This window comes from Quercus suber, unplaced genomic scaffold (assembly GCF_002906115.3).
Source record: "Quercus suber isolate HL8 unplaced genomic scaffold, Cork oak 2.0 scaffold_475, whole genome shotgun sequence".
In the NCBI taxonomy this organism is placed as follows: Eukaryota; Viridiplantae; Streptophyta; class Magnoliopsida; order Fagales; family Fagaceae; genus Quercus; species Quercus suber.
In genome coordinates, this window is record NW_027069926.1 from 88,104 (window position 1) to 98,291 (window position 10,188).

Here is a 10,188-nt window from a genome sequence, read left to right on the forward strand (position 1 = left end):
CGTCATGACCCAAGTCTACTGCATCCACTGAAACAGTAGGGCTGCACGGAGACAAGAAAAACTGTTTAAGTTCAAGGAAGAGTATCAGTATTGTAAGAGCAAATGCTTTACAAGGGAAGAAAAATATCAAACTTTGGAGGAATGGCAGAGGGGCGTGGATAAACAGCTTCAAGTACTCTCATCTCCCTCTGATTTTGAACCTCGGTCTCTTCGCTTTCTTCCCCAGCAACCACTTGCCAAGCAACATTCAGCACAAACTGTTGAAAATTAAAAAAAAAAAAAAAAAAAAAAAAAAAAATTATAAAAGCAAAGTAATGACTTAAAAGTGAAGCTTTCATATCAGATTTTCAGGGGCATAATTCAGTTTTAAAATTAAGGAAAATGGTCAAAATAAAAACTTCCCAAACTCTGATTTACCTGAGGAGGACATCTCCATTTGATTATAGGAATTTGGGACAACTTAATCTGCCAATGGTTAGCAGGATGAGCTCCTTCAAAGCCAGGAGGCAGATTATCATCAGACCCTAAACCAGTTGAATGCAATAGCAAAGATGTCTTTGCTTGGAGGTGATCTTGACCACCCAACCCAACTTGTGAAGGTGATTCCTCAGATAGGTACAGCTTAACCTGTTTAAGGGAGAATACCATTACAAATAGGATAATACAACTAAACAAAGATATCATTAAATGCATAATCCTTATTAAAATTTACTAAATCTGTCAAGCAACTAAAGCTTTGGCACACAGTGAAATAACAGTGTAAGCATACTTCAGTACAGAAATTTCAGAAGTGCTTTTTCCCTAACCTTGTTTCAAATTTATATCTGACTTCAAATTTAAAACCAAAAGAATATATACATGCGAAACAAAAATAAATTAAAAAATCAAGGCTACCAAAAGAGGGGGAAAAAAAGATTTCAAATCAGCTCTAACAAAACCATATATGCATAAACTGACTTCACTTCATCTGATACCATGTGCATCTTGACCCTGTCTAACACAGATTGTTCTGACGACTATTGCCTATCTCAATTCCGGTACATTCGACCTAAAACCATTCATGATGTCACTATATGGACTAATATAGCACACTGATTGCTATCCATAATCAATTATGAACTACTTGTTTTGAAACAAAACTCCATTTACCCCATGAACTTAGCCCTGAAGGAGGAAAAAAACAGAACAATAAACTCCTAAAAACAAGACAACGGTTTGTATGTCAACAGTAACTGGGCAAGGCCACGTTTTTTAAAATAATAAAAAGTATAATTTGAGACTACTACAGGACTGGACATTTTAGGGATCAGCTTGATCTTAAGCATTGCAGGGAACCATAGGCAATCTTTTTACTCAAAACTCCAGGAAATTGATTTATAAAAAATCTATTGAATCCCCATAGTTTCTGGATGTAACATTTCATGGTGTCTAATTTGCCATAATTTTCAGTCCCTTTGCCACTGGGAAAGCAAATGACCAAATATCCAAACTCCTTCCACCATTGTTCAAATTTAACATTCAGCAAGCATAGGAGCCAAACCAAACCAACTTCAAAATCCTCTACTCCTCAACAGAAAATATAAAGAAAATGTATTTGACCATTGGGTCAATTCCAGTGGGTAATCAAGGAAATGTATATCATCATTTGGTCATTTCCACCAGGTAAGTAAGGATGAATGTTCCCATGAATCGTAGACATGCTGAGACAGGATTCGCTTAAAAACTCCGGTAACCATTAAATTTGGGGCTCTTTCTGAGTCATTGGCATTGCCTCTAATATTGTAGCAAAACTTTTCTAATTAGCAAGGGATAATCGTCTTTTAGCAACTGGAAAATCTTTCATCTTACTGAATCTGATGCCAGAGCTGTCTATAAAGCCTCTGATCTGACCCTGAACCTCTGGATAGTCATGCTGGACTTACTAGAATTGTGGACAACTATCGATATCCAGTAAGGATGCATCGTAGGTCAGACACTGTGGAAAGGCATATTCATCTAAATGGCTGGCCAACCAAGGACTTCAGTCACCTTTCAGTCTGGTTCTTTTGCATGCCCTAGCCATGAGTATGTAGAAATTATCATAGCATATTGGCCCTCCCATGTTGGAAGCGACTGAAGTCTTGGGTAAGTCTCCTTTTCAAAAGAAAGAAAAATACAATTTTAGAAGGGAATAAGAAAACACTGTTAAGTTGCACCACTCCATACTAATGCATCAGCATGGACACATTTAAACTTTTGCAGCTACAGAACTAAAGGAATAATAGATCCACTGATTCTACAACCTTTAACTTTCATACACATACATACATATTCTTAAATTTTCTAATATATATACTTTTTTAAAAGGTGGCTGTAAACTGGCAAATAGGAAAACCAATCATAAATATATCACTTAAAACAAAAAGAGACCCTTAAAAGTACCTCATAGGAGTAAATCTCATCATGGGACAATTAACCATCTATTAACCCCCACCCCCCCCCCACAAAAGAATAAAAATATATTGTGATGCATGTCCAATGAAAAAAGAATTTGACAAAAAGATATGATTATGGGGTAAATGAAAGAAGAACAATCACATGGAAATTCAAGCCTAGGTTCTTACCCGATTATTTTAGAACTCTTGTCAAAAGGCCAATTGAAACCAACGTCTCAAACAAAAGGCATCCACTAAAAAACATGGGTATTCAAGATCAAAGGGCAAAAGTCCAACAAGCAACTGCCATGACTAGGTTACTCCTTAGGTTGCATTTCAAACTACTAATGCAGCCACATGGGGGGGGGGGGTGGCGGCTAACATTATTTAAGTTAGACATAGTGTAAATAATGTAAATGACATGAAAAACTAAAACAATTCTTCATATATATATTAATTTTTTTTTAATTATTAAAATGTGAGAAATAACAGACAAAACTTGACAATTTTAGATCTAGAGCTTTTTCTGTAATAACTTAAAAACCAGCATTTGAATCCATTGAAATATTGGTCTCAAAACTTTCAAACCTTACAATTGTACCTGATCTGGGAAGAGGGAACCAGTTTGGTAAGTTTTGTCAGTGGCATGATGGCGAATAGTAACTCTAGCAAAATCTTCATCGACAAAGACTCTCTCATTTCCCATAGTTCCTCCAAATGCAATTCCGACAGGCTTATGCTGTCGTTCATATACTTTACCAGCAGGATGCAAGTGACTATACACAAAGTTCTTTTCTTTCCCTGTCAATGATTACATATGTCATTGGACTCGCTCAATTTTTCTGGCAAAATACTAGAAAGAAAATGGACCTATGTTATATACCAGCAGACGGAAACACATGGAAGACAGGACTTATAGCATATAGACTTCCTGAGCTTCCATAGAACAGATCCTTATTTTCAAAACCATTCTCTGTAAGTGCACCAATGATCCATTTTTTAACATTGGAACTACCCCCATGAGCATCTTCTTTACTTGCAGACACCAACATTAGCAATGGACCTTTGTATCCTCCAATATTAGACCAAAATCTATTTAAGCCTCTCCCGTGAAGAGATGACCTACAAAGTCATAGAAAATAACAGCCAATCAAGCAATTCTACATATGCATTTGTGTCTAAAAAAGTATGAAGTAAGATATCCTAGTCAACTTAACAATTTTATCATCACCCATTTGAAATGAAGTTGAGAAAAGAAAACAATAAGATTATTTTCAAACCACATGATGCCTGCATTCCAAACATATAAGTTTCTAAAATAGAATAGACAATTTTCTGTGAAAGTTGTAGCCACAAGATGAAGAATGCATGAATATGATATTGAAATATGCATCATGAACAATAAATGTTGTATCCAATGCAAAAGGCTTCTATTATGTGTACTAAAGTATACTTGTACTTTGAAAAGGTAAGAAAAAGTGAGGTTTTAAAAAATTGTACATTAAAGCTAATAACTGGTAAACAAGCAATTCTATATGTGCATTCGTGTCTAAAAAAGTATGAAGTAAGATATCCAAGTCAATCTAACAATTTTATCATCACCCATTTGAATTGAAGTTCAGAAAAGAAAATAAAAAGGTTATTTGCAAACCACACAATGCCTGCATTCCAAATATAAAGGTTTCAACAAAAGAATAGATGTGAAAGTTGTAGCCACAAAATGAAGAATGCATGAATATGATATTGAAATATGCATCATGAACAATAAATGTTGTATCCAATGCAAAAGGCTTCCATTATGTGGGGCCTCATAAGCAATAATGATCAAATTTTAAGAAGCCACAGTTAAAACTCTATTCTAAATTTAAATTTGGTTGTCAGCATAACTAGGCTGGTGGCTGTTTGTTGTTGCCAACCCCATATTCCTACGACAAACAAAAAATAAAAAAAGTGAAGTCCTGTAAGGATGAAACTAACAAAAAATTTCATGTATCTATCAATTCCAATTTCAATTGGACAGAACTCTGCATATTTGACAGAATCTGGAAGCTAAATGGTAGGCAATGTATCACCTCAGGCAACAGTCAACTAAAATTTTTAAAAGAAATTTAATTTCTCATATGGAACATCCACCCGTTTTTAACGAATCTAAAGACCATCAACAGTGTCAAGCAGGAACTGGCACAAGATATAATAGAATAGTTTAATCAATAAAAGATCAACGTTTAAGATGACAAACTGATAAAGAAGTTTTCCATCCATTCCATCACCATCGCTTGGAAAGCATAATTGCAAGATCTCTTCACTTATGGTACTTCTCAGTGTGAGGGAAATTGCCCATGCCCTTCCACAGGTTAAAAGATTAGAATTGCATGACTTCGTTGAGGACATATTTCCTAGTGATGAACTCGAAGATGTCGATTCATCCTGAAAGAAAAACCATTGGTACAAAGATTCCTTTCAACCAAATGAAATATATATTTTTCCATAATCATCATACTGAAGAAAGCTAGCTAATATAATGACTTTTTTCTTTAAAAAAAAAATGGTAATTGTGTAAACTGGTAATTGGGCAGTATTTATGAAGATTGAAGAGGATTATTAAAAAGAATGAAAGTGACAGTCACAATATCGTATAATATGTGAAAGCATAAAGCTATTAGCCATTAGTTTAGCTACAAAGTTCACATTGTTCATGTACATGCATAGTGAGCAAATCATCATATAAGCAATGCTACTGCTGATAGATGCAAGACAATGTAATGATGAAATTTGGATGACATGGAATCATAAAGTTCAAAGATTTTCAGATTCAAAGAAAGCAATTTAATACCTCTGAAGTGAGAACGTTTTGAAGTCTCGCATAGACAAATTGTGTAAAGCAATCTGGGAGGCTTGGCATTGTTTTAAAGGCCCATGTAAGAAACTTTCCCATGGGAAGTTCAACTTCCAAGGCTGAGACATCACAATCCCACGCATTCAAGTCACTGGCAACTTCAGCACATGATGTGACTGCCGATAATACAAGATGACTAACATCCGGGAGACAAAGATTTTCTTTTCCCTTTTCTTTCGAATTTCTAAAAGTTCTATAATCCCACAACATAGTCCAACACATCCAAAGAAGCATAGTAACATCGTTGGCCAAAAGCGAACCGCTTATCTTACAATCAGCATCATCAGATTCAAACTCCATCTTCAAAGGAAGACCTGCTTTTGTCACTGTTGAAGCATACAGTCTGAACAATGTATTAAATGACATTGATGCTGACATTCTTCCACAGCACTTATTGTAACCTCTCACAAACTCAATCCAATTTAGTCCCCCTTTTTGGGTAACAAGAAAGAGGTCAACAATGGATGAACCCAGATTTTCCAATAACACAGGAAATGAACCGGGCATCTTGGTGGGTGCTTCACATACTGGGCTTTTATAATTTATGTTGAAACATTGCTGTAACACGCAGATTTTATTTGTTACAACGTAAAATTTATGTTTGAAATATAAAACAAGTACTAAGTCTCACCTACTAATTAACACACACACATATTAACTAACAAAATGCACATCAGTACTTTGCATTAGCCCAACTTATCTGCTTGGTTGCTGTGTGAATATATCATTTTGGCATTCATTGTTGATAATTAATTACCACTTGTCCAAACGCTTAAGATGTTCGAAAATGGAGAATTTAATGGAATTTTAAAATTTTAAAATGGAATGTGGAGCAGAAACAGAATTCATTTTAAACCTTAAGTTGTTAGAAGATGGTAAATTTAATGGGATTTTAACTTCGGAGGAAGAGTTCAAACTCAGATCATTTGCTCTGATCCCCTGATAAATTATCACTTGTCCCAATAACTTAAGCAATTTACAAATGATAAATTTAATCATTTAATCATTAATCTACGATTTGAGTTAATATATATATATATATATAGAGAGAGAGTTCAGTTCAAGTTACACCACTTAATAACTTGTTATTAATTCATATTTTAAAAATCTCACCATTAGATTACACGTTCTAGATGTTCTAATATGTATGCCAATTTTCATTCCAATCAGATATTATTTATTATTCAACTCATAAACTTATTTTTTATGCATTATTTCATACTACAAAGACTTGAACTAAATAACTGATTGATCTTTTGACAATTTTAAAATTTTGTAAGAATTAATTGGGCTTTCATGGTAAGAATTATATTTTGCATAAAGAATTAATTATGATGATTAAGGCATAGAATATGGAAATGAATTGAAAAAGTGGGGTTTCTGGTAATTTTAAAAATAAAAAAATTGGGTTATTGAATGGTACCTGGAGAGCATTGAGAGGAAGTGCATTAGATTGAGGATCTGCAAGCTTGGAAAAATCTTTCTTCAGCATAGGAAGAGCTCCTGTAGAAGCTGCTATGGATTCCAACTCTCGTTGTTCACTCGATAACTTCTGCTCAGTCGAACTCGATGCTCCCATTTTCGCTCTCCAATTTTCTCCTGCAAATTTCCTTTCTGATCTCCACCGTTTTGGACGATGTCGGTTAATCTTTTTTCTTTTTTTTTTCGTGTCAAGTTGGGTTATAACTTATAAGTTGTTTTTTTTTTTTTTTGGTCTGGCATTTCATGGGCCGAACCTGGGTCCTACTCCTAGTTTGGTTTTGAACCCGACCCGATTCAAAGTGTTTTTATAAAACACAAAATAGATGGAAAAAAAAAGAAAAAAAAAAAGAGCAGTCCACAAATCAGGAGGTGTGAGTGATCTGGATTAGGGTTTAGGCACTTTTGGACAATTGCAACTTCTAGCCATTACCGATCATGACTCCACCTCCAGGCCCTTATTCTGGCGCCAGCACTCTCGCCTTGGTACCTACTTCTTTATCAATTTCTCAGTTCAATTTCACTGACTTTTTTATTTATTTATTTATTATAATATCAAAGAGCGAATTTTCTTTTGTCTTTGTAGGTGGCGCGTGCTTCTGCTTTCACTTTTGGTGTGGTTTATGGAGGCATTAAGCTTAAGGTTCTCAAGGTATTTACTTGTCCACTCTTTCTACCTTAGATCCACTTCTTAATTATTTATTTCACTTTTTTTTCTTTTTTCTTTGGATGAATATTTATTTTATAGCTAATTGTTGCAAATGCGTAAATGTTTTTAATTCCTTTGCTCTTCTTGGATTGTTCCATTGAAAGACAAAAAGTATACCGAGTATGATTGTAATTTAAGATTTCTTCACAACAAATCACATTTCAGAACACAGCAAAGCTGTACCCGTCTACGTATCCGTTCATTATAGAGATTGCAATAAAATGCTGCTCGAAGAATATCTACTTTGTTTCGTATTATTGAATGTGTGATTATTTGTGGACCATAACTTGAGCCACATTACTATGTGAAGGAACAATTCGACCTTTGTTTCTAAGTTTGGAATGATGTCTCTTGTTTTAATGAAATTTTATCTTACCTATAAAAAAATATTCTTTTAGATAACTTTAGTCAGCTAGGATATGCCTTGCCGATGTTAGGTTGCTTTATGTTGGAATGATTCATTTTTATTTAAAAATTATCTTAAGAAAAATTAAAGCTTTGGCGAATTAAAGAAAATTAGGAAGCGAGGTTATTTTGAAGTCTCTTGGGGAGCTCGATTTGCTTTTTGAGAGCTATAGATTGTTTTGTCTTTAGAGCATAAGAATCTGTATATTGATGCCTGCTGTAATTTACTATAAATTTTTTCATAAAGGGGAAACTGCCTTAGGCAAGCATCCTTACCAGCTGTATTACTCGCTAAATTAAGGGTCAAGATGGTCATGCCTATTATGTATCATAAACTCTCAGAATGCTCGTTACTTGTTAACTGTGTACTGATATGTTGATATGTCAAATTTTGATATTCTCAGATTCAATAGGTTGGTTTGTGTGTGTTAGGTTAAAGGATGAATAGCAATGATAAAATTGATTTGGGAGTTATTTAAAATGGAAGAAAACATGATCATCAATGAGCTCCTGCTCAAATGGGACTTCCTCCTACTTTAATAAAGGGATAGAGGGTAAGTTTTTGTGGCCAAGACCTACAGTGTGTTACTTTCTTTAAATTTTAATTTCCCCCCTGAATTGTGTGTGTAACTTACCAATAAAAAAACAAAATAAAACAAAAGAGCACATCCATCATTATCCATATTAGATATTCTTAGAAATTTAGAATTTTTACAGTTTCTAACTTTCTAAGACACTATATCTTGAATTTTACATTTAAACTCCTTTTTTCTTAAGAAGTATCCTTGTCGTATCCATGAAAAAAAATCTTATTGATGGGTGTATTCCAACATATGTGATACAAATACATATTGGGGGCGTTTGGTTCACTTGATGCTACACCAAGTGCAATGTTACATTATTGTAATCCTAGATTCATGTAATGTGATTAATGGAATCCAACATTACAATGTTTGGCTGGTTAATTACATTACCAATGTAATGTTAGAATGCCATTACAATTTTACAATGAATTTCTAGAATTGCCCATTTAAATAATTAAATAACATTTTTTTTAAAATAAAAATTCATAAAATATTTGAACAAAATTTTCCTTCACTTTCTCATTAACCAAACAACTCAAATTTACAATATATTTATATCACAAATTATTTTTTCGGTTCTACTTTCTTGGACTTTCTCACCAACCAAACAATCAAACTCCACCATATCACAACCACGCAAAAAATCAAGATTTTCTAGAAGAAAAACTACATACAAACAAACAATTTCTTCCACAATTTCTCTTTTCTTGGACTTTCTCACCAACCAAACAACATATCAAGATTTTCAAGAAGAAATACTCCACACGAAATCAAGCCAAGAATAAATCCTTCAATGGAACAAGCCTCTCTCTCCTGAAACCCTAGCTTCTTTAGATCCCACATAATCAACCCTAGGAAGATCGGTGTGTTTGGTTCAGGGACTATTAACCCCACTGATTTCGGCTTCAAACCCCATGGAAAATCAGAGATGACAATGTAGTCTTTGTCTTCATCAATGCTGCCTCCTCCAGTGAAATCTCCGTCTTCATCTTCATCGGCTAGAACTTCAAAGAGAGAGAGAGAGAGAGAGAGAGAGAGGGGCTGGGTTTGACGAGGGAGAAAGCTAGGGTTTGAAAATATTTATGGGCAATTTTGTAAATATAATTTAATACTATGGGCAATTTTGTCATTTCATTCAATTAGTATCTCCCCACTCATAAGTAATGTAAGATCACCTCCATTAATAGGACAGAGGCCAATTGCTCAGCTGATCCTAGCATATGGACCTCCACTCTTGGATCACCAATTCCCATATCCTTTAAAATTTCTACTCTAGTAATTGGTTCATCTTTAATTAGAGTTTACTTTGATGGTCATCATCAACTCAGATTTTGACAACGTAAGTAATGCTCATATTTCTTGTAATGTTTTGGGTTTGTTGCCCCATACAAAGGGAAGTCATAAATGATGTGTTATTACCTATTTCACTTATTAATAACAAAATATGAAGCACAAATACATCAAAATAGCCATGGTACCCATACCTAATGGGGGCATTTGGTTCGCCGTGATGTGCCCTTGATGTGGTGGGCATTACAGTAATGTGACATTAAGGTGTTTGGTTCACACCACCTTCTTAATGGAGGTGATCTTACATTACTTATGAGTGGGGAGATACTAATTGAATGAAATGACAAAATTGCCCATAGTATTAAATTATATTTACAAAATTGCCCATAAATATTTTCAAACCCTAGCTTT

General features: G+C 34.3%; 2 protein-coding genes and 1 long non-coding RNA gene across 3 annotated transcripts; 1 reads left to right on the forward strand and 2 right to left on the reverse strand.

Annotated features, from left to right (window-relative positions):
- LOC136063006 (uncharacterized) lies at positions 1 to 629 on the reverse strand. Its single transcript, XR_010624718.1, has 3 exons — positions 418 to 629; positions 133 to 257; positions 1 to 41 (listed from the first exon to the last, which is right to left on the reverse strand). It is a non-coding gene; the product is annotated as an uncharacterized LOC136063006 (long non-coding RNA).
- A 2,143-nt stretch (positions 630 to 2,772) lies between these two features.
- LOC112012051 (uncharacterized) lies at positions 2,773 to 6,982 on the reverse strand. The gene is made up of 5 exons (XM_065762834.1): positions 6,734 to 6,982; positions 5,248 to 5,868; positions 4,654 to 4,841; positions 3,298 to 3,536; positions 2,773 to 3,215 (listed from the first exon to the last, which is right to left on the reverse strand). Exons 1-5 carry the CDS (start codon positions 6,887 to 6,889, stop codon positions 3,004 to 3,006), a joined length of 1,416 nt encoding a protein of 471 aa, XP_065618906.1. The 5' UTR covers positions 6,890 to 6,982; the 3' UTR covers positions 2,773 to 3,003.
- A 123-nt stretch (positions 6,983 to 7,105) lies between these two features.
- LOC112012136 (uncharacterized) lies at positions 7,106 to 9,659 on the forward strand. The gene is made up of 2 exons (XM_065762837.1): positions 7,106 to 7,275; positions 7,376 to 9,659. The coding sequence occupies exons 1-2, from the start codon at positions 7,228 to 7,230 to the stop codon at positions 7,469 to 7,471; spliced, it is 144 nt and encodes a 47-aa protein (XP_065618909.1). The 5' UTR covers positions 7,106 to 7,227; the 3' UTR covers positions 7,472 to 9,659.
- The last annotated feature ends 529 nt before the right edge of the window (positions 9,660 to 10,188 follow it).